At 45.6% G+C, this 25,454-nt stretch overlaps 1 protein-coding gene across 2 annotated transcripts in view; it reads right to left on the bottom strand.

Annotated features, from left to right (window-relative positions):
• Positions 1-25,207, bottom strand: part of LOC116939855 (leucine-rich repeat-containing G-protein coupled receptor 5) — a 153,085-nt gene extending 127,878 nt beyond the window's left edge. Inside the window, exon 1 of one of the 2 annotated variants that reach the window (XM_076065264.1) lies at positions 24,638-25,207. In XM_076065264.1, the coding sequence (XP_075921379.1) occupies positions 24,638-24,846 (209 nt within the window). In that variant the 5' untranslated portion in view covers positions 24,847-25,207. The remainder of the gene's footprint in view (positions 1-24,637) is intronic. The other variant, XM_032948780.2, reaches the window with a different exon arrangement.
• Between the last annotated feature and the right edge of the window lie 247 nt (positions 25,208-25,454).

The following is a 25,454-nucleotide window of genomic DNA, read 5'->3' as shown; positions in this document are numbered from 1 at the left end:
TACGTGTCAGTTTATAGCTGCTATACATACTGACATACACACGATTTCTTCTGATTTAGTGGTACCAGCAACTGATAATATACGATGGGCATGGAACACTGGTGCAAAAGCTGACAGAAAATTATTTCGAATCACGGTGGTGAGATGTTAACTCTCTCGCCCGGTATGCAAGGAGAGCGTGGGTTCAATCCAGACCCTGACGCCTGCTGCATATTTGGAGTTTGCGGTGTCTCTCTCCCCGTGTTCGCGTGGATTTTTCTCCGGGTGCCCCAGGTTTCCCCCTCCACATTTATAAACGTGCGTTCAGGGTATTTTGCTGAAATAAATGGCCACGTGATGTATGTTGAACTTCTTTCGCACCATATGCAGCCATCCGTGTTAATTGGAGGTGCGGGTATGGGGGTTGAAGGGCAACAAACCAAAACACAAGAAGCAGTTCTAAATAAGCGATGGAGCCACTTCGTTTAGCTTTCATTTGTGATCGCCGGATCGCTCCTGAAAAAGAGCTATATAGCTCAGCAGAGCCCTTACCTGGTAAAAAACATTTGACGTTTAGTTTTTTTTAAATGCGCTCAGAACAAAACAACCAAAAACTGCACAACGCCGTGCAGAGAGGCGGAACGTCAAGGCGAAGCCGCCGTAGCTCGCACATTTGGCGGTGCAAAGAGGAGGCGGCTCAACCATCCGTTAAAGCAGATTAATCATTGTTTCCTTTTCATTCATTTATTTCGGAGCTCTCTCTCTCTCTCTCTGAACAAAGCTGGAGCCGAGCCAGCCCAAAAGGGGAGGACGCCGACATTGTCACTGGAGCTGTGTGGGGACCAGGCCACCGCTTCTGCTGCTGGTGGTAGCGTGGAGTGGGTGCCGTGGAGTGGGTGGCGTGGAGTGGGTGGCGTGGAGTGGGTGGCGTCGCCGCTGCTGCTGCTGCTGCCCACGCCGCCGATTGCCTTTGTTGTGCCTCTCCCATGTGTTGGCTATTCAGCAGCGACGATGTTAATGAGAGGGCAGAGAAAGCACCCCCGTTGCTTCCGCACTCATTATCGGCTCGAGAAATGTATGTTTCACTTTGTACATTAAAAAAAAATGTTTCCATTAAGAAATGAAAAAGTGCGGTATTCTCCCCCCCCCCGCCCCGTCTCAACGCTTTACAAACTACAGCCGAGAGGACATTATATAATGCACACGGCATGTTAGCACGATGGACTTAACCACTTGACCTGTCCTGAAATAATTAATCACATTGGCAGTGCTGAAGTCAAGAAGTCTCACGCGAGATGTCTACGCATCAGAAAACATTGCCGTTCGTGTCGCATTTAATACTTTATAGATGCAAATGTGGTCTCTTGAAATAATTCAGGCTAAACTGAGTAGCTCTCGAAGATAATCGACATGAAAAAGAGGTATCAACGGGCTCTCTCCTGGTTAAGAAAATATTTCTGCGTCCGCTATTCATGTTTACTATTCCTGAAGGAGTGCTGTAATGGTGTAACGGTTGGCGCACTCGTTGAAGGCAATCTCCGGGAGCGGCAGTTGAAACAACGGAATAAGTCTCTTAAACCCTCCTGTCTCTGACCACCCAGCAGTGTACACCACACTGTATCAACTAGTCACGTGTGGTGGGGTAAAGTGTAGGTACTCCCACCTCTTCCAAGATGTCTGTCCAGCATGAAAGAGGAGACCCCCATATCATCTGGAGAGGATGTCCAGAACTCTCTGTCCAGCATGAAAGAGGAGACCCCCATATCATCTGGAGAGGATGTCCAGAACTCTCTGTCCAGCATGAAAGAGGAGACCCCCCATATCATCTGGAGAGGATGTCCAGAACTCTCTGTCCAGCATGAAAGAGGAGACCCCCATATCATCTGGAGAGGATGTCCAGAACTCTCTGTCCAGCATGAAAGAGGAGACCCCCATATCATCTGGAGAGGATGTCCAGAACTCTCTGTCCAGCATGAAAGAGGAGACCCCCATATCATCTGGAGAGGATGTCCAGAACTCCCTCGAGTGGAGTCTCTTTTCCTCCAGCAGTGGCGTGAGAAAATATTTTCAGGACTACACTTTTGCCTTTTAAAAAAAATCTGTGTGTAGTTCTGCATTTCGTTACTGAACATTAGACCTTAGAGAAAGTGTGCATAATGTCTGCCTAAATGTGTGCATTGAGATCCTTGCATGTTAACACGTGCAGCAGGTGAGTATCAATTCAGTGGCTAAATGAAATAAATATTTACAAAAATATGTTATCATCGATATGGGAAACAATTACACAAAGAGAGATCATGGTGTGCCTGCTTATCATTACGATCCCATAGAAGTGTGCATCGCTAATCGTGAGAAACAGAGCGCGGGTTAACCCAAAGTTGCATCTGAATGCTTTAGGTGACATACTTGGATGTCACATTTTACGCGATAATCACCTAAGGGTGAAATGCACTGGATTGATAGACTGAGATAAGACAGTTGCAGTTGGAACACGCACAGAACGCGTGAGCATGTGTGGTTGGCCACTACAATATCATCTTCATAAAACTGTTCACAGGATGGCACTTTCTCTTCACTGGCACTCGATTCCATTATTTTTGCGTATGGCAAAACGCTCAGCAGCTAAACACCAGTGTCGCGGCCTGCTAACTGGAGAGATTTAGTTTACTTCTGCTATTCCTCCGACGGTGGGCAGACTACGGTGGTTGACTACAGTGAGAGAAAAAAGTATTTGATCCCCTGCTGATTTTGTTCGTTTGCCCACTGACAAAGAAATGATCAGTGTATAATTTTAATGGTAGGTTTATTTGAACAGTGAGAGACAGAATAACAACAAAATCCAGAAAAACGCATGTCAAAAATTTTATGGATTGATTTGCATTTTAATGAGGGAAATAAGTATTTGACCCCTATGCAAAACATGACTTAGCACTTGGTGGTAAAACCCTTGTTGGCAATCACAGAGGTCAGACGTTTCTTGTAGTTGGCCACCAGGTTTGCACACATCTCAGGAGGGATTTTGTCCCACTCCTCTTTGCAGATCTTCTCCAAGGCATTAAGGTTTCGAGGCTGACGTTTGGCAACTCGAACCTTCAGCTCCCTCCACAGATTTTCTATGGGATTAAGGTCTAGAGACTGGCTAGGCCACTCAAGGACCATTTTCAATGCCCTGGCTGAGGGAAGGAGGTTCTCACCCAAGATTTGGCGGTACATGACCCCGTCCATCGTCCCTTTGATGCAGTGAAGTTGTCCTGTCCCCTTAGCAGAAAAACACCCCAAAGCATAATGTTTCCACCTCCATGTTTGACGGTGGGGATTGTGTTCTTGGGGTCATAGGCAGCATTCCTCCTCCTCCAAACGCGGCGAGTTGAGTTGATGCCAAAGAGCTCCATTTTGGTCTCATCTGACCACAACACTTTCACCCAGTTGTCCTCTGAATGATTCAGATGTTCATTGGCAAACTTCAGACGGGCATGTATATGTGCTTTCTTGAGCAGGGGCACCTTGCGGGCGCTGCAAGATGTCAGTCCTTCACGGCGTAGTGTGTTACCAATTGTTTTCTTGGTGACTATGGTCCCAGCTACCTTGAGATCATTGGCAAGATCCTCCCGTGTAGTTCTGGGCTGATTCCTCACCGTTCTCATGATCATTGTAACTCCACGAGGTGAGATCTTGCATGGAGCCCCAGGCCGAGGCAGAGTGACAGTTCTTTTGTGTTTCTTCCATTTGCGAATAATCGCACCAACTGTTGTAACCTTCTCACCAAACTGCTTGGCAATGGTCTTGTAGCCCATTCCAGCCTTGTGTAGGTCTACAATCTTGTCCCTGACATCCTTGGAGAGCTCTTTGGTCTTGGCCATGGTGGAGAGTTTGGAATCTGATCGATTGATTGCTTCTGTGGACAGGTTTCTTTTATACAGGTAACAAGCTGAGATTAGGAGCACTCCCTTTAAGAGTGTGCTCCTAATCTCAGCTCGTTACCTTATAAAAGACACCTGGGAGCCAGATATCGTTCTGATTGAAAGGGGGTCAAATACTTATTTCCCTCATTAAAATGTAAAGCAATTTATAACATTTTTGATATGCGTTTTTCTGGATTTGTTTGTTGTTATTCTGTCTCTCACTGTTCAAATAAACCAACCATTAAAATTATAGACTTATCATTTCTTTGTCAGTGGGCAAACGTACAAAATCAGCAGGGGATCAAATATTTTTTCCCTCACTGTATATGGTTCCCTAGCATTGACATACACACACACATAGCCACAAAATTCTGATGCAAAAAATGCACGTATTGGGCTTTACAGCACCACTAATTATGGTAAAGTACAAAGTATTGCCAATGGCATTGTTTTCACAAACGCATGTTTGGTATAGTGATGGATAGACTACAGATATTCACTCTCTTACAACTATTAAATGCAAACACTAACCACTGTAGCGACGTATTAATAATCTTCAATATCTGAATGGGATTTACAGGAAATTTACTCTAATGGGAATACTGGGATTTTGTTTCTAACTTAAACTGAACAAAATAGAATTACTTTACAATTAATTACGTGTTTGTTAACAGGGACTGAATGTGCATTTTTGTAGATGCCAGTCATGTATAGCTTAACAAGTTTCAGCTTGATTTCATTTTACCAATGCACTTATTTTCTCATGGCGATTTGTCGTACGTTATTAATGGGTATTTACATGTACATTTTACATTCCGGTTTACACGATGCAGACATTTGACACCACGTTTTTAATGTTGCGCCGATTCCGTCATCAGAATCAGGAGTTGATTTCCTGAGGAGTGCCCATTGAGCTATTCGGCTCTATTTCAAGAGCAACCAACGCAGCATCTACAATAATACTTATGTATGCAATTCTTGGATGTGAACTAGTTAACATAACCCTTTGGTCTTGGCTGCCTAGTTTATTAATCAATGAGTCTCCCCCACTCATGTAAGTACAGTATAGTCAAATCGAAAACTTTAAGTTTGTATATGGCGGCTATACATTTCCACATCATAAGCCACTTCATTTAGCTATCATTTGTGGCCAATTCACTTGTGAAGAAGAGCTCCATAGCTCTGTGGCCTTACCTGGTAAAAAAAAATGTTTATTAAATTTAGTTTCATATCGTACTGTTACTAAGCTCACAGTAGGGTAACATTTTAAACATATGGGCCATACCTTCAGACAACGCATCTTTATCAATACCACTATATGTGCCTTTATGCTTTCTCCAATTTTGTTGTTTTGTACAAGTCATCGCTCTCTGTGTAATGAGCAGAACATGGATGAGCCTAATGATCATTCATGAAAGAGCGATGGCCAGTTCACGTGTACCATCATCATAAATCACAGTCAAACCTACTTTCAAACTCTTCTCTCTCCACAATTGTACAATGATGATACGTTATAAAGATGTGCGCCCACGTTTTGCTTTCATCCCACGACACAGACGTCCATTCATCTTCTATTAGAATATTTCAGATGCAGTATGCACAGAAGTGATTATAAAAAAAAAACTGTTCGTACTCAGCGCTAACATATTTGGCATTCCTCCGTTGTATAGGTGCCTAAAACAATCTCCGTGATTAATATGGATCGATATGAATAGCTGGTGGATGCCGCGAGTAAACATTTAATATCCCTTCGTCATTTAATAGCCAGATGGGGGTCTTACACGTGGAAGTTTTGGCCATGGCCTGTGCGAGCAGAGAGAGAGAGAGTGCACGCATTTTGGATTCGTAGTTTGCCGTGGTTAACGCTTCTCGAAACAGATTGCTTGTGCCACGACTGACGCTGCCTCAAGATTGTTTTACCATCTGCTATGTAATGTGCTCAATGGCCACACGAACATTATTGGAAGTGGCAGCATGCCCTGCTACGCTGTCAGGTTTGCGGACACCTCGCTGGGCTTTCATCCAGCATCCAGCCATCCTGGCATTCGTGCTGCAGTGAGCAGGAGCGGCAACGGGCAACCGATGCAATTATGTAATTGAATTGTGTGCTTGCAATCTAACAGGGCATATTTAAACGTGAAAATATGCGTCGATGATTACGTTTTTTTCCCCAAACCTCGCCGATAAAATTGCAATAAATACATATTTAATAAAGCTGGTGGGAAGATGCGCGGTTTCTTATCATTGATGATGCTGTCCTCAATCAAGATGTAATGTTGGTCAAATAAAAGTCCTTGCTGTCACCGACTTGTCAAACACGAGGGTGGCAAACATTTAGGTTATAAACGTGATGGTGATGACATTATATCCATCTAGCGTTAAAGGGGTACTTGAATGGTCTTTGTGTCAAATGTGTGAACTCAACCACTGTATTTGTGTCTCAGTTCACATACCGAGTCTTTAAAGGGGTAATCTTCTTCATCAAATGCACAGCGCTTTTGTCAATCCACTGCTGGATGAAGGTTTCCCCCATTGCCATGTCAGTCACGAGGGTGTTTTGGCCATACTTCACCACACTGGTCAGTGCAGGTGGGGTGGAGGAGGGAGCCAGAACCGGTTAAGTTGTTACCTGTTCGCCGTGATCAGGTCTCAAACTCAGGTCACGGGGGTCACAGTGCAGTGTGGGAACCGCCCGGGCCACCACTCGGCTTACACAATAAAGTGGCACTCCGTTTTGCACAGCGCATTCGCACATTCGCCTATAATTATCGCACCTCGTGGCACGATTCCAATAACCGAGATTATAAGATAACAACTCATTAAAGTGTTTAATCGCGGAAACCTATGACTTCTGAGATTTCGTCTTTTTTTAAGTCGGTCATTGTTTTTTTTTACGTTTTTGTTGTTGTTTAATTGCACCTTTGGTACCCTGAACACATAAGGTCATTGCTGGCCCTGATTACATTAACACTTTTCACACGTTAATTTCCATTACATTAACTGAAGTGGAAAATGAAATGGCTTACGGATTGGAAAACGACAAGCATGAACTGCATCTGAAATACCCACAGCGGAGCTACGTAATTATATCGCAGAAAAGAACACGATCTTGAAATATTCTAGAGCAAAGGGGATGATTGGCTTGGTGGACTAAATCCCCGCATATCACTGCGCTGCCGTCAAGACATCTCGAGGGCACACAGTTCATCACCGGCACAGGTATACTATGTACTCTGTGCAAAAAAAAATAAAGAATGACATTAACAACACACTGCTTATGAATGATAACACTGCGAATCTTAATATCGCTGCATTACAGCGCGGGTTTTTTATTCATAAACACGCCCCTGGGTGCGTGTGGGTGTAAATACACGACGGGTTTACGTGTTATTGATGGAGTGATGGCATGGTGGTTAGCAATGCAAAGCACCGTGAACTCGGCAAACCTGAGTTGAAACCCCAGACATCGCTAACACCAGTGGCGAGTGACATCTGGCCAGTCCTGGGCCTCCCTCGCCACCCCCTTTACCGACCCGCAGTTGACCAACGAGGTGAAGTTATGAATTTTGATTTAAAGCTTTCGTGACTGCAGGGATTCATATTCTTGGTTCTTTCGGTAAAGTCACCACGTAGAAGGGAAACAATAAAATAATAAAATGATGAATAGCTTTCATCATTTTTCATTGTTTTATAGATTTATTATTTTATTGTTTCCCTTCTACGTGACTTTACCGAAAGAACCAAGAATATGAGGTTAAGTATATTCACACAAACCATTTGACTGACATGGCATGGGCAGGCTTTCATTCAGCAGGAAACTGAAGAAGGGCTGTAAATATTTTTGTTCAAATATATATTTTACATACACATAAATTATATATGCACATAAATAGGAAGTTCGTATCTGCATGTTGGTCTAATATGTTGGATTAAAAAAGAACGTCTGACATCCATCTGTACACAGTGCATAGCACGTGAAACTCCCCCCCATTATTTAAGTCTTCCATTGGATAAGCAATGCACTTTACTCATAACTCACTGCCCATGTACAACACAGCAAGGGTGTCTGAGTCTGTTGCTCACAACTGTTATCAGGAAATCAAATTTCACAGCGCAATCTTGTTGGCGCTTAATAGTACTCTGATGAGGGGAACCGGTCTAGAATCATTGCGTCCTCAATCTCGTAGATTCACACGTCAAGAGACAGGAGTCACGTTTCATCACACCCTGCGATTTCAGGAACCATTCGGAAGGTCACACAATTGTCCAAGGCGAACCCTTATGATTTCCTTAGGCACCCATTTGATATTGATTTTTTTTTTACATTTTATTTTCAAGGGCTTTGTGTGGATTTTTTTTTTAATTCCAGATTTGTTTTTTGTAATTGTTCTACACTAACTCACCGATACGATTATTGCTCACAACCATATGCTGTTCACATTTCATAAATATTTGTCGGCATCCCAGCAATTGGTCGATGACTTTCACATAAGTGCCACGTGTGGAAAAGTCCAAGGCCCATCACACTTTTTTAACCACACCCGCACACCTGGTAGCTAACACAAGCATGCAATTATTCGTCGATTAAAATCAGTTCATATGCTTTGTGAGGTACGTGCATAACATTGTGTGTGTGTGTGTGTAACAACGAACGCTATAATATAGTGCTAGCCAACAGCTGAGAACAATGTGTATACACTCACAATGTCTTATAGTTCAGTTATAATGCACTCACTCCACACGCCAATGTTTCCAGAACGCACCTTTACCAAGCAAACATGAAACATAATTGTAGATGCCTTACATTTAGAGCAAACACATTGAGGTCACACGTATATAAATGTGTGTTTTGATGCCTAATTCAATAACATCGGATCCCATTAATCACGTCAAAATACATTGAGTAAGGGGAAATTGGATAACCTGCAGGGTTATCATCGAGCACATATTGCAGTGTTTCTAGTTTTCACAATTCGGATTCAAACAATTTTAACACTTGCAACTTTTACTCTGCTAAAATCGCAAATGATTGTGTTTTTTACAGTATCCAGATGGGAAATCATGTTTACCTACACAAAAGAGCAATACTTTTAACTAAACGAAATCTCGCTGGCAGGTCCACTCATTAAAAATATGAAACTTCTCATGATTCAGTTTGTCTCCTCAAGTAAAACTCTGTATATGCATGTTATTTTTTGTCTTTGTAATATCTTAGTGTTTTCACCATCGTGTAAATACACACTCCATTGAGGAGGTTGGATTCGATTTGCACGGTTTATTATTTAACTTAAGTTTTGCATCCTAATCTACTTTGTTTTCTAAATGTATTCTTGGATAGGTGTCACTTTCGATGGAGACGTATTGACGCAATGGGCTTTCATTGCATACAATAAAGGAGTGCATGCAAAGCATTTTAAAACTGCACAAAACTGGGATAATCGTGTGCCCTATGTGCACAATGCAAAGCCCGTGTCTCTATATATGTGCCACATTTTACTGCTGAACATATTGCTGGGCAGCAGCGGCAGCAGCAGAAAAATAACCGATCAATCCTCCACAAGAACGGCCTTAGTGGCAAGCACACGAATCACAAGGCTACCGAACCTTTGTTTATGCCAGGAAATTCGCAATGGAAATAGAGGCCGGCAGATTGGGTCAAATCATGCTAGGCACGCACGTACGAATGGACTGAAAACTGAATAAGAGACCTGCTTGCAAGCGATATCAGCAACCAACGTCTGTGCACCGTGGCAAAACGTACATCCAAAATCTGCCAGGTATGTTTAAAATAAAATTTTTGGAGGATGTGAGGTGAGATGTGGGGCAAGTATAATTCAGTCTGGGGAAGATAGGGGCCAGAGAGTGTTGTGGTATGTGACCAATATGAGGGATAAGGAAGGGGAAGGAGTGTTGAGGTGATAGAGGATGAGGTGAAATGTATTCCGCCTTAGGGGACTGTGAACTGTGATATTTCGGGTCATAGTGATGCACACGTGATATTCATGCAGTTACAGGGTATCATCTAAGAATGTTCCTTCAACATTGTTGACGAATGTATATTAGTGTTTTCTATTTCACGTGAAAAGTAATATCATTAATATTTTTTGTTAACTAAATTACCACAGCAAAATCAAAAACTGTAGTGTTTCATTTTCACAGTTTCCATGATAACATCTAAAAATGTACACGTAATGCAGGTAATGTATAGGCTTGGGCAATAGTTAGAGATAACATGTACGTAATGTTTTTACGTGGCACACTTCGTGGATTTAAGTGTGATGTATATATTTAGTAGAATCTATGAAAATTGTAAAGCCACATTTGCCGTGGTCATTTATCTTAAAGATATAGCCCTGAACCCAAGAGCCATTCACAAGCCTCCAAAGCAAGCGAGGCAAACAATGTGAGCTCAATTTTCTTTGTTTATTTGATTATCCGCATCCGACTGATGCGGCATCGGAATGACTCCCCCACCCCCACCATCACTGCCATTCATCATCAGTCCTGCAATGCCACAATCCATCTCATTCCTGCGCATCAGCTGACCTCGTTAACCAATCGACTGAGGGGTTCATCCTCTCAGATAGGTTCCCTCCTTTGGCTGCCACTCCGTGTTCTAGTCTCGACCACACCGTCGTTTATTCCTTTACAGTGCTTTTTGATCCACGTGTTCTTTTTTTCTGTCTCTCGGTGTGATTCCCAGCATTGGTCTCTCCGCAATTCTTTCTATACTCTTGTTTGTAATAACGTATTCGCTGCCGTTAGAGTTCCATGTCTCCAATCAACACGTCTCCGTGGCAGGCAGCGTGCACCGAGCGAACATTGTGTATTTAGGAACATTGCTATGCTACTTTTAATTGTCAAATTTAATTATACAAAATCACTCCAAGCTGCTCATAGTCACGCCTCTTTATTTAATTGGTCCACATTTAATGACCACATAATTCAATAACGATTTCTTGATTAACTATATTATTTGGTCATACTGGAACACCATGGTGCAAGTAGATCTCATTGTATGGAAATCACATTTAATGGACGTAAATTGCTTTACGTAATTTTAAGCAGTTTTCTTTTCATGAAGTAGAAAAACAACTGTTGGACCAGTCTTTCTTAATATGAAATGAAATATAGTTACGTACTCAAAACCAGTCTTGTACACTGTGTTGAAACTAAAATAAAATATGTATTTGTGATGTATGAAATTGCGTAAATGTGTTCCATTGTGATTGCATGTGATGAGCAATCCTTGTCTCGTTTATTTTATTTGCATAATATGTTAAATATGTAAGTCAATGTACAATGAAATTAAGGCCAAAGTATTATTTTGCTTTTCATCCTCATAATTTCCCTGCTACTCCCTCCCGTAAAGCACCACCTTCTCCACCTCACTACATGCCAGATGCATGCCCACTCTTTCTTCTGTCAGTATCCTCAAGTCTCAAACAGCAATGAATAGCTTTTATCATTGGATCCATATTTAAATGTTCTCATGTCTTGTCTGAAAAATATATATTTAAGTTTCTGTGTTATCTACCATTATGAAGTGTAAGAATTACTACACTGTATTGCCTCGCTGTAACATTATCAACATCTCCCTCTGAAATCAATTTTTCATCCAAATTAATCCTATATCTAAACGGTACATTCTGATATAGCTGGAGTAATGGGTCTGTCACATCTTGGCAAAAGGTACAGCCCTGCAATGTACTTGCTTGTGCCACTGCTGGAGGAAATTCCTTCAATCTGGTTAGCTCTTGAGAGCCCCTCTAGGAGGGTATTTGGCCTACTCTTCCATGTTCACCAAACGTCCTGCAAAGAGGCGGGAGCACCCACACTTTACCGAAACACACGCACACTCATGTGCACGTGCACGCTTGCAGAACATAAGCTGGCCTGATTATGACGAGATATTGGCATAACGTGTGATCTGGGACAGTGTTGAGATTCACGATACACATCATTTTGCTGTGCATAAGTGCATTCCCAGGGTGAATCCGGATCGAGTCACTTTCAAAATGAAATAGGCAGGCAAGCAAAACCACCCTATTGACCCCACAGAGAAATGTGAGGACGTGTAGCATGCTAGTCCGTCTCACGTTAAATCACCGTGATCGTCATTTGGAAGGAAACGCACCGTTGTTCTATTACCAGCTGTGCTGCAAGCACTTAACATAATTAGGCACCTACGTCAATGTGGCATTTAGTACTATGTGAGTGTGGATTCTAATAATGAACAGGGTGGTATCTTCCGTGATGGCAGAAACACCCCCCCCCTCCATTGCGCTCAGACCACTTGCACGCCGTTCCAGTGGGGCCTTTACACCGCGCCCAAGTCTGCCCTGCAGAACTCAGGAGTGGCGGCAGTGATGGCAAGGTGTAAATCTTGGCAGCGAATCGCAGCCCTAATCTGTCTGATATACATTCGCACACGTACACGTGTGGATACGTCTCAGGGGATTATTTTAGCTGTTGGTTCAATGGGGTGCCTTTTGCCAGACACGTCTGGCAATACAGCAACGTTTGTTTAACCTACGTGACTTTGCTGATGAGAATCATAACTTTGAAACCAGTGGATGGTTTTCTTGCTGAAACAAAAAGACGGGTGCTGAACCAGGCCACTGCTTAAACATGCCATCATTTTCTTAAAAAAACAATTGGCACAAATGTTTCAATTGAGAAGTTATATTTGCTATATATTTGCACTGGACAATAGCGAAAGGGAATATAGCATGTGTAAACCAATTATTTTTAGAATGAGCTGTTATGTTATGAGCATCACAACATATTTTTCAATCGCATGATAATGAGAATATGGACCTGCACCAATGTTTGTGTACGCATCATATCACAATGTTTGTATGGGGTGCAGTTATTGCTTTCCTGCTTGGGTAAACGTGAAGTCGCAAGCATAGGTAAACATGTGTATGAGAAGAGATAGTAAGGCATATTATGGCTGTGATGAGCGCAGACGTGTATGGTTTACATGAACAGTTTTTTTTTTATGGGTGGAGCGGTTGTATAGCGGTCAATGCACTGCACTACTAACCCGGCAACCCGAGGTCGATTCCCTGCTCACTGCCACCACCATTGACGATTATCTGAATTGTGCCTGGACTTCCCCCTAGGTCGACTCAGCCTTAATTGAGTATCTGGTGTGGCGTGTAAACACCACCACTAGGGAGACAAAGGCTTGCTGGGTGCGGTGCTGGCTACCCACCCCTTCGTGTGCTGTGCTGACCTTCATTAGGTGCTTGCTAACAGCATTTTCCCCAAGTCTGTTCAGGCTACGTCGGGCATCGTTGTCTTTGGCTAAGAAAATAAAATGTTACGGAAGGAATCAGTTGCAGTTTCAATTGAAATTATGTTAAATATCTTCATATTTGTATACCAGTGCACAATTAGTGTGTAATTTTACAATTGCCTACTTCAGTAACATTTCAGCAATTACAGTGTTATGAAAACTAAGCAAAAATTAGATGATCAGTGTATTCACTGTAAACATCCAAAAGGTATAACTGGGTGGCCAATCGTCTGAAGCAAAGGGGTCTTTATTTAAGTCTTATTTCCATATCCATGTTACCTTTATTTTTAATTTGGCTATGTTAGCAGAAAGTGTCCACATGGTTATGTTCACAAAACCTCACAGATATTAAACCGTCGCTAAATTTTCCCTTTAAATATAGGATGGTCTTTGGTAATTCGTACCTACCAATAATGTAATTGAGTCGGAAACATGGGGCAGAGAAGGGCAAATGCAGGTGTAATGCATGTAATGGTGTGAAATGCTGGGTTTTCTCCAGGTGCTCCACTTTCCTCCAAAACATAAACGCTCGTTAATTGCCCGAGAACACCTTTCATATAGAGAACCACAGAGCTTGGGAAATTCTTGGCACCGCATCACTGCCTGGCTTCTACCTTCCCGCTTGTCTGCGGCTCCTCTCACCTCTGAGTTGTTCTCTCTCGACGAGATGAGCAAATACTGTGTGCCCGCAGCACAAATGTACGTAATTTATTATCAATACATCGATGAACATACATTCTGAAACTCACGATACATGCATCAAACCAGGTGCACTGGAAGGAATGTTTGTGCGATTTATAAGCATTGCACGCAATCGATTCGCATCACCCTGTGGAGACCCGAGATGCGCTGCCATTACCTGCAATATGAAAAAAACAAGATTCTTGAAGAAAATCACAACCCTGAATTTTAACAAATAATTGTTTTTGGAGGGAGGGGGGGGGCGGTTCGAAAGGTTGCGGTGGGGTTAAATCACTCCACACATCCCTCACGTACATCATTATCTTTTAACAAAAACTCAATACGCTTGTCAATAGCACTGCCCAAAACGGAAAAAAACCCCGTACATAATTGGTGACATTTGAGGCAATGGCCTTGGGTTTGGGTTATTTGTGCAACTCTGACAAAGAGGCTTCGTAAATTGTTTAGTTTTTGTTCTTCCTTTCGTGCCACGCGAAGCTTACGCCGTGCAGCAAACACGACCGTTTTGTCCCGTCGCACTTGGATCATCAGAACCGGGCGAGGCCCTCTCTGAATGTGTTCACTGGCTGCAAAGCGCCGTGAATAAGGTCGCGGGCTCAGGGGTTGGTGCACGACAACTTACTCCCAACCCAGACGAGTGGCGGGCCCACAGAGCCGCTTGGGTACCGTGCAAAAAAACGTTTTCACGCTGGAGTTCCCCGTGATCCGGATTCAGTGTTCAACTGTCATGAAGGGGCGCCGCGTGGCGAGTTATTGACTCCCTCGCCTGGTGTGCAGGAGATCGTCGGTTTGATCCCGACCCTGACACCTGTATATATATAGTTTGCATGTTCTCTCTCTCCCCGTGGTCACGTGGATGTTTCTCTGGAACCTCCCGTCTTTCCCTCCACATTTAGCATCAACGTGCATTCAGAGTATCTGGCTGTTGCTATAAATTTCTACATGACGGTAACCCACATCGTTGGGCTATCATTTGTGGCCAGGTCGCCTCTGAAAAATAGATACATAGCTCATTGGGCTGCGGCTGCATCCCATGTGGTGATCCCGGAGGTCGTTTGTGCTAAACACTCTGTCCTGCACTCGCACTTCATGGCACAGGCCATAACTCAAAATGAGTGCGTGTTTTGTCACGAGTTGAAGCCCTATTTATAAAGGCTGTCGGCGTAATGCGGAGAGCTTGCAGGTGCATGCGCAAGCGTTAGGCGGTGAACACTTCCGCTAGCCCACAGATTCTGTAACGGCATCATTAACGAATCGCTTTCTCCCAATGTTGCAGCGTGTGCCGTAGCTTTCTTGTGAGGTGCAGTGCGATACTCTACGTAAAACGGCGTCAGAGGCCAGAGTTTTCCACCGTCCACTGTCAGTTTCGCAAGCGATGCCCCCAAATGTGCTGCGCCAACAGGGCCCAGCCTGTCACCAAAATCCTACATCGTGTCACTTGCGGTCTGCTTTCATTCAAAGTGCAGCCATGCACTTGTCGACATGCATGATGGTAATCACGTTACAGATGTTTTTACAACAAATATTTAAACATCAGAGGCACAAAAGCACACCAAAAGTACGAACATGCAAACATTTGATTTGCACAAGAAGCCATTTTCTCGAGACTCACTGGCACCTCAGGATGCCCCCCCCCCCCCATTCCATCCCTGTGGCATGAGCAATCAGGAAAAGTTATAAACCAACAGCAAATGAACTGCTCTGTAAGCCAGAGGCACGCACAGACATTGTGTATAATACTCACTCACCATGTATATACAACACCCCATGCTCGCTTATCTTGTGTTGTTAATAAACAGCGGTGGTAATGCACCCATGCCAGACTGCAGTGGTCACAGTGACGATGCAGTTGGAACAAAGTACCATCGAGCTAACATCGTATAAATATTCAGTTACCGCAGTAATCAAAACGCCAGATTCGCATTTGAACAAAAATCCAATGGACTGTCAGTTTCGTCCTGAAAACATGAAAACATGCCAATGAAAACCTGAAAATGTATCAATAACCAGCAATGGGGCAAATTAATTAAACGGTGTGTTTCAACCATTCCAGCACGACTGAAATTGGGACTTAAGTGTCTCCATGCTCAACATAGTGGTATGGCAACAGATTTAACAACAACAACAACAGCAACAACGAAAAAAGGTAGCAAGATAAATGGAAAGAATCGGCCAATTTCATGAAATGTAACAACCGTCAAATGTATGCGCCATGTATTCTCGAACCCTTCATAGTGAGAACAAATAGATAGAGCCCGGGGAAAGTCATTAAAACATGTTCGGAGGTGCATAGGAATAATGTCTTACAGCAATCGATGGGAGGTTGAGGCAGAGAGCAGTGAAGCTGAACGTAGAAAGCGTGGCAGGGAAAGCAGTTGGGGGCGACATCCGTGAGTGGCAAGGATCAGGTTTTTTGTTTTTGTTTAAAACGATGGATCGTTCGTGCACGAGTCGATGGGCTAGCGAGCGGATGCAGAGGAAGGTGTGAGCGAAGGGGTTCTCGTTCAGAGTTGAGTGAGAATACCAGCAGGAGCAGGCTGTGATGTTCTCCGATAACGCCGGGTGTTGCTTTCATAATGCGAATGGGATATCATGCGATGAATGTATTAGGGATCGCATGTTTTATAACGCGGATGCGAATTGGATGTAACGCCATTGAGTGATAAGAGCGACATCGCGTGAGTAGGAATACGCGGTTGTACGGCTGCCTCGATGTAGCATCGCACAAGGCGGGATGCTGCTGGATGCTTCTAGATGCTACCCACGCACCTCAGTCTTCAGTCTTTGTTCAGCCTGCATAGGCATCTCACGTGTGAACGCAACTACCGCGTTAAAGGAGAACAGACTGTATCTGGATTTTGCAATTATGCATTCTGCAGTGGTATATGTGTTCAGTGAAAGCATTAAGAGCCTCTTTCTTTAGAAGCACATTCTCAAACTGCAATTTGTTACCATGGCACCGTGATAACATCTTGTGGTTCCTAGTTTATGTATGCATGTATGTTTAACTTCTGTCACACCATACGTAGCCAACCGTGCTAATCGGAGGTGCGGCGGAAGGACAACAAACTAAACACACAAAAAACTGTTCTAAAGAAATGCGTTTTCAATCGAGATTTTCAAAAGTAGGTGGCGATGACATCATCATCATTATGCGTAGACGACCAACTCCTATTATGGCTTCATTAGCCTCGTAGAGTGTTTGGGGCAAGAGAGATGACAAAGCACATGATAGGTGGGTGCATGCGGTGCTAAGCAATGCCAATAAAATATGGATTAGTGCTTACACCCCCAGGCAATAGCAAGGACCTTTAGCGAGCAGTACATTGCCGTGGCCATGAGCCAGACTGAATTCCACTACATTTTGCACCCCAGCCACCATATCCCTCCAGCCCCCCCTCCAATCCCCCACCACCCCCAATAAAATTCTTACGACATTTCGACTGCAACACAAGCAATATTTTTTTCCGAACATAGATGGACTCGTCCATCTGAATAACTGCCAAATCGCTCTCCGTGGTGCTAACGTAAAAAAAAAACCGCCACTTTTTTCAAATTTTCTTGCTGTGGTTTTTCACACCTGATGATGATTGCTTGTGTTGCAGTCGAAACGTCGTGAGAATTTTATCGTTTTATATATTTATTATTTTATTGTTTCCCTTCTACGTGGTGACTTTACCGAAATAACCAAGAATATGAATCCCTGCAGTCACGAAAGCTGTAAATAAAAAAAAATAGTTAAATGAGTTTACGAATTGGGTTTAAATAGCAATATGTTATGGTTACATTGGCTTGAACAAATGATCTAATCCCGTAAGCAACCAAGAGTGTATTTTCGGTGTCCACGTTTATTGGAAATGTGTTTCTACGTATTTCAAATGCTATGATTGTGTAATGAAGCTTTTTAATTGTAATATTCTGCATAATGAGCGCTTATTAAAAACTGAGTACACTACGTGTATTGTCACATGGAAGAAAAAATATCGTTGGAGAACATGTATTTATTTAATTTCATTGTTCACAAGAGGAATATATTGTGGCTATTGATGTCATAGATTTCACAACAATTGCTCCCTCACGTGATTCGATTATAAAATGATATCGTTGTTGGCCAAGGCAATTACCAACCTTCGGCATTGAACGGTAAGAGAGTGTGATTCAACCTCGCAATGTATGGCGGCGTGATGAATTGCTAGAAATTATAATTGCAATCAATAATGGACCGGGCAAAGAGTGAGTCACAATTTATGTCGTACTTTTCCACGTTAATAGTATGGCAGAGGAGGCTCGTGAAGGCATCAGGACATGTGAGGTGGATTACAACGCCAACAATTAGACCTAGGTGAAGCTCGTTGCTAATAGCATCCCAGCGCAAGCAGTATACAATTCCACATTCCTATGACGGGGGCCAGTGTGTTCATTGAACAAGCACCTTTGACCTCCCACAAATTGGTGCTTATTTTATTAACCCCCCCCAAGGGCAATGGTTGACCTCTGACCGTGATTTAAACTCACAAAGACCCCCCCGTAAATGTGTTTCCACGTGGGGTAAGTGCTGTTAGTGAGCACCGATGAAGGCTGATACAGCACACGAGGGGGTGGGTGGCCAGCATGCTCGCCCGGCCGCCTTTTTCTCCCCAGTGGCGATGGTTACACACCGCACCAAGCACTCATTTGAGACTGAATCGACCTAGGGGAGGCCCAGGACCGGTTCAGATAATCGTCACTGGTATTGGCCGTGAGCGGGAATCGAACTCGAGTCGCCAGGTTCGTAGTAAAGCGTAGCGCTATCTGCTGCACTACCGCTCCCCATTTAAGCTCACACACACACACGCATACAGCAGGAGAAAGTCCTACAGACACCCCAAGGTCAGTGATGGCGAGTGCCCAGTGTGCTGGCTAGCAAGTGCAACCGTAGGGGATCCACTCTTAATGGAGCGACACGATGTAGCCTGTAACGGAGGCACTTGGATAAAGGCACGTGTTGACCTTCAAGGGCTCCTCGTAAAAAAAAATGGAATCTATTGTTTGCCTCTGTGATAGCGAAATCAATTGCAGAGCGGCTCGCATCGGCATTGTTGGTAAGAGGCACGTACGGCATTAATGAAACTACCCAGAGGGTTGGTGACACTAATGGCAACGCACAGTGGCTGCAATAAAAAAACAAGGCTCAGGGTGTTGATGGGAAATTTGCGTCAATAACTTTTCATCTGTGAAGCCACTGAAGTAACAATGACGCGCTCTCGCTTAAAGTGCCGGAGGTCTCTGACTTTATCGCAACTCCTTGCTCGGGTCCAAAAACACCCAGAACGCCTGCCTCGTCGGGACACAATATCCCGAATTGAAAATCATCATCATTATTACGAGTGTGGGATGTGAAAAGTAATACTGCACTGTGTATGAAACACCCACTAATTGCCTGAAAGCGTCTTAATGCGAAGAGAAGTGCCGAGCAATTGTTGGTAGCGCTGACTGCCCGCCTGGCACCCTTCCAATGTTTATCTGCGGTTCTTACTCGGCGATTGCGAGATGCAATCCGCATGACCGACGACGAAATATTAAACTAAACATTAAATGTGTTTAATTATTGTTATCGGTAGATTCGTACTATTGTTAATCAGAAATAGGGTAGACATACAACAAGTCTTCATAATAAAGGTTTTTGGGTTAGATCGCGTTATTTATAAATGTGTCGAAACCCTCTACCGCCCGACACGGCCAATCAGCAAAAAAAAGTGTCACGTTGACAAAAGACAATTAGTTCACTACTTTGGCCCACCGGTGTGTTGAGTTCACTACTTTAGCCCACCGGTGTGTTGAACCGGTTCAACACACCGGTGGGCTAAAGTAGTGAACTATTTGTCTTTTGTCAACGTGACACTTTTTTTTGCTGATTGGCCGTGTCGGGTGGTGGAGGGTTACGACACATTTATAAATAACGCGATCTAACCCAAAAACCTTCATTATGAATAATATTGCTCGCGAAAGACTACGTGTTAAACATACAAGTCTGCATGTTATTTATCACAAACCGCTATACTGGTAGGTTGTATGACATTCCGACCGAGAGCGCGTCTCTTTCCAACGCAATCAGCCACAAAGCTCATGATGGTGTCACAAATATGTCACGGATCTAATTGTGGCAAACGGTGTTTGCATTCAGCTGCATTGCACCATGTGGCAACGATTTTTGCGTTGTAATAGGAACGATCAATATTTATTTTCGCAAGGAAGTTTAAGTCTCGCGACGTATTCTTTCGTAATGCATTTAGAACAACGTGCAAAAGCACCCTCGAGTAAATAAATAAAAGTGTTGTTTGTATCACCGGTATGTAACCCATAAAACCCATAAAAGCTGGGATCTGTCCCGTGACCTCCTGCCAGCCGCGAGCCTTCCATGATTCACGTAGACTCAAAGTGCACCAAGCCGGGTACAAGCGATGTGGTGACGTCACATAAGCACGCCGATGTGACGAAGCTATGCGTGCATTGAAGTGTGTTTAGGCATCCCCGCCACTGATGCTGCATTCAGGTTTCATATTCAATACAATTGTGGATTTAGCGTTCACACCCTATGAGCCCAAAGCTCATCGCTTGGTTGTGTTTCTCACCTTGGACTTACAGTATGCAAATATCATTCACAGGGGGTGGCCAGGCATTGCTCTATAACCTGTTCACCACCGACTGTGACCTCTGACCTAACCCTTACCTTTCCGCATAACTGACAACCACAACGTGTGGACACTTTGACGTCTTGGGTTTGGTCGTAAGAAAGCCTCAAATCTATTACGGCTACATTTTTCGTGGCAGCTTGTTTGCAACAAAACGGTTTAAAGGGGCATTATACGCATCGACAGATGCAGGTCCTCCGGGCCGAATGCCCACGTCACGCACCCCTATGCGGAGTTAATCTGCCTTTAGGGCTGTTTAACTGCGGTATAAACGTGCTATTGGACTCGTCCTGCTGGCTTGTATTCCTACGGTAATACGAGTTGTCCCTGGAAATAATGCGTGCGTGTGTGTCAGCGGTGCGTAATGCGCAGAACTTAATAAATAAATGATTTCACATCCACTGGCTCACCTTGGTGCCTGCACACTCTGGGATGCGTCCCTAGCGAAGTCCTCAGCACCCTTCCCCAGCCAATGCTTTAATTAGATTCCCGCTTGGCCTATTTCGCTACCGCTGCTGAATCCATGACCTTCATTCACCCACACTTCCTCCATCCATTACACACTTGTCCAAATGTCAGTGAAGTCTGGCGAGAATTGTATCTTTTTTTTTCTTCCTGAGAATAATCATATCACAAACGTTACTGTTGAACCTAACGTTTTTTTTTGCTTTAGTTGTATTCTTTACATCTGTGACAAAGAGCTATATAGCTCATTGGATTCCTCCAGTATAAATACATATTCTGACTCGCGTAGTAATCTTATGGGCACCCTTATTGATTGCTGTCCGTACACATTTTACGGCAAGTTTGTAAACAAAACAAACAGGAATTGTCCCGTGTTGACCAACGATTGTACAGAGTGCGCGCGATATGTTGTTGACATTCAGAGAGGCACGAGGAGCAGGGATGGAACCTCGCAGAGTCAAGGGCGAGCTCCTCTCGCCGCCAGCGGTGCCCAGGACGTCTCTCCCCCTCGCTTTCTCCCTCTCCCTCTCTCTCTCTCATATCGGTTCATCACAGAGCAGCGACCCAACCCCGCAGCGCCTCACGGCTCGAGCCACAGCGCCGGTCGCGTTGCGGGGGTATGCGCCCCCCGCCCCCCCCCTGCCCGCGCGCGTGTGTGGCGGGATCGGGGTACGCGGCCCCTGCCCGCGCCACGCGCGTTCTTTCCAGAGCCCTCCTCCCCTCTCACCCCGACCGTAATTCACGGCAATGTCACCGCGTGTCAATGTCACGCGTCGCCGTGAGTTCCCATGGCGCTGTTCCATTCTCCCCAATTGCTGGAACGAACAGAGCGCAGGGTCCACGAGACACGGGCGGATGCATTACGGAGGCCTGCGTCCAGCAGTGTATCGATCGTTGGATGATGATCATTGCCTCTCTTTCGTGTTCCACTTGTACCATTTTCACAATTTGTTCTGCTCACACCTGCATAGCGTCTGCACGTGTGACCCTTTGCAACGACAACGTGATGATCCCTACGAGCGCTCCTGTTGTCGCGTTGCACCGCACAACGCGAACGCGTCCTTTTCCCCGTGTTCATATTGGGCCCTGGAAAGTGCACCGTGAAGTAAAAGCGCACGGAGCTACCGGCTCCATTGCAGCTGACGTCCCCTTGCGCAACCACCTGTCCACCACACCAAAGCCTGTGGCACGGCGCCAAGTTGGCACCCAGGGCTCACGGAGTCAACTATCGTGATCCACAGGTCACCACTGCCCCAATGCAAACGCGTGGTTTGCTGTTCTGCTCTCTGTGCACGGGCTGCGCGGAGCGCAGCAATCAATCGCCAGGTTTATGGCTTTAGGCCCCCTCTCTTAATGACTACTACGCCCTGGATTACACTGCCCCCAGTGAACACAGCCCCCGAGTGAAATGTCAATGGATTGCTCTCTCAACGCCCGATTTATTACACAACCCGGTTATCTTCACGGCGCTAAGTCCCGCTTATGACAGTTTATTGACGACGTTTGTTGTATGCCCATGTTATATCGACTCGAGTGCACTATCATGCCTGCCATATACAGGAGGTATTGGATACTTGATCTGTAGTTAGTGGGAGCCTACACAGTAGCTTTTGATGATCTATAAACATGCGCTTACATTCGCCGTCATCAACTGAATGCGGTGGCTATTGAAGCAACTGAATGTGCAGATTCATCGAAGGCCATGGGTGGGTTGAGACTTTGCGAATATGTCAATCAACAATTAACACCGCGCGTAACCGCCAGTCATCTCTGTAAAGGCGGCTGATCTTTACTTTGTTAAACCCGCCTTGGACACAAACGCGTGATGCCAATCAGCGCTTAGTTGTGAGCAGTATCCGCTGTTATCCTTCGTGAATCGTCAGCAATCGCCATAGAATTGCCAACGTGACGTCAATTAATTTCCATTAAAACTCGCATTTACTTACGGAACACATACGAGATAATCGATTTGTATCTTTATTATAATTCACCAAAGCAAATGTGGTACATACGTCAACAGGGGAAAGTTGTACATCCACAAAAGGTTATCGATCACGTTTGGTTTAGTTATGATACTGTGATTCACCGAATCGTCGACCCAATCTTCAAGAGACACTGAGCACGCGGTCACCTCGTGTGGGCCCTCAACCGGAGCTGCCGGTTATTGCGCGCATTTCCATCGCAGCTGGCAATGCAGAGACATAGAGATGTATGAATGTTGAACTTCTTTCGCACCGTACGTAGCCAACCGTGCTAATCGGAGGTGCGGGGGAAGGACACCAAACTAAACACAAAAAGCAGAGATAGAGAGATGGAGACAGAAAGAGACAGGGGCAGACAGAGACTGACACAGGGGGAAGACATACAAAGGGGCAGAGAGACAGAGAGACACTGCAGCAGACAGAGAGACACACAGAGGCAGACAGAGAGACACAGAGGGGCAGACAGAGACACACAGAGGGGCAGACAGAGACACACAGAGGGGCAGACAGAGACACACATAGGGGCAGACAGAGACACACAGAGGGGCAGACAGAGACACACAGAGGGGCAGACAGAGAGACACAGAGGGGCAGACAGAGACACACAGAGGGGCAGACAGAGACACACATAGGGGCAGACAGAGACACACAGAGGGGCAGACAGAGACACACAGAGGGGCAGACAGAGAGACACAGAGGGGCAGACAGAGAGACACAGAAGAGCAGGCAGAGACACACAGAGGGGCAGACAGAGACACACAGAGGGGCAGACAGAGACACACAGAGGGGCAGATAGAGACACACAGAGGGGCAGACAGAGACACACAGAGGGGCAGACAGAGACACACAGAGGGGCAGACAGAGACACACAGAGGGGCAGACAGAGACACACATAGGGGCAGACAGAGACACACAGAGGGGCAGACAGAGACACACAGAGGGGCAGACAGAGAGACACAGAGGGGCAGACAGAGAGACACAGAAGAGCAGGCAGAGACACACAGAGGGGCAGACAGAGACACACAGAGGGGCAGACAGAGACACACAGAGGGGCAGATAGAGACACACAGAGGGGCAGACAGAGACACACAGAGGGGCAGACAGAGACACACAGAGGGGCAGACAGAGACACACAGAGGGGCAGACAGAGAGACACAGAGGGGCAGACAGAGACACACAGAGGGGCAGACAGAGACACACAGAGGGGCAGACAGAGACACACAGAGGGGCAGACAGAGACACACATAGGGGCAGACAGAGACACACAGAGGGGCAGATAGAGACACACAGAGGGGCAGACAGAGACACACAGAGGGGCAGACAGAGACACACAGAGGGGCAGACAGAGAGACACAGAGGGGCAGACAGAGACGCACAGAGGGGCAGACAGAGACGCACAGAGGGGCAGACAGAGACACACAGAGGGGCAGACAGAGACACACAGAGGGGCAGACAGAGACGCACAGAGGGGCAGACAGAGGCACACAGAGGGGCAGATAGAGACACACAGAGGGGCAGACAGAGACACACAGAGGGGCAGACAGAGACACACAGAGGGGCAGACAGAGACAGACACACACACGGAGAGGGGCAGAGACGGAGAGAGGCGCAGAGGGGGACCCGCGTACTCACAGGAAGGTGGTGAGCGGGCTGATGCCCGCCGGGAGGCACGTGAGCCCCAACTCGGAGCAGTCGACCCTGAGGACGCGGGGCTCCTCCTGGCAGCGACATCGCGGGGGGCAGCGCCCCCCTTCCCCCGGGCGAGCCGCGCAGTTTGTCCCACACAGCACCAGCAGCAGCAGCAGCAAGGACAGCACCGCCTTCCGCGGCGAGACTGGCATAGCTCTCAGTTGCGCGTGTGTCCCTCTCTCTGTGTATCTGTCTCTCCAGCTGCTTGCCTGTGGGCGAGTTGTTACCTGTTGCTACAACTCGCGCCTCTGGGAGAGAGAGCGAGAGAGAGGCAACTCGAAACGCGGAGTCGCACTGGGAAACCGAGTCGCTGGTTGACACACATATACGAGAGGGAGGGAGATTACGTCGGGCGTCAAGAATGAAGCGCGTCCACTCGTGTACCTATAGCCGTGTTGCCGTACACACACACACGTGTGGTGTACACACACAGCAGCAGCAGCAACAGCGTGCCTACAGCCACAGCTGAGACTCGTGTTCGCCGCTCGTCGTGCACTTTACTTTATAGGAGCGCAAAGTGGAACATTGCGCATCGTAGCGCGATTGGCCCCCGCCCCTATATATACACACACACCCCACACACACACACACCCCACACACACACAAGGCTTCTCTCCATTGGCTCTCGCGCTCCGACACTCGCAAGCACGCGGGGACGCCGCGGGGGTAGATGTTCCATTCTCTCTCTGCTTCTTCATCTTCTTTCCGGCAGTCAGAAGAGACACGTCTCTCTCTCTCACACACACACGTAACGACAGAG

This window comes from Petromyzon marinus, chromosome 7 (genome assembly GCF_048934315.1).
Source record: "Petromyzon marinus isolate PM22_M1 ecotype Great Lakes invasive population chromosome 7, UKy_Petmar_22M1.pri1.0, whole genome shotgun sequence".
Taxonomy (NCBI): Eukaryota; Metazoa; Chordata; class Hyperoartia; order Petromyzontiformes; family Petromyzontidae; genus Petromyzon; species Petromyzon marinus.
The sequence above is the reverse complement of the archived record's forward strand: the minus strand, read 5'-3'. Positions and strand labels throughout refer to the sequence as shown.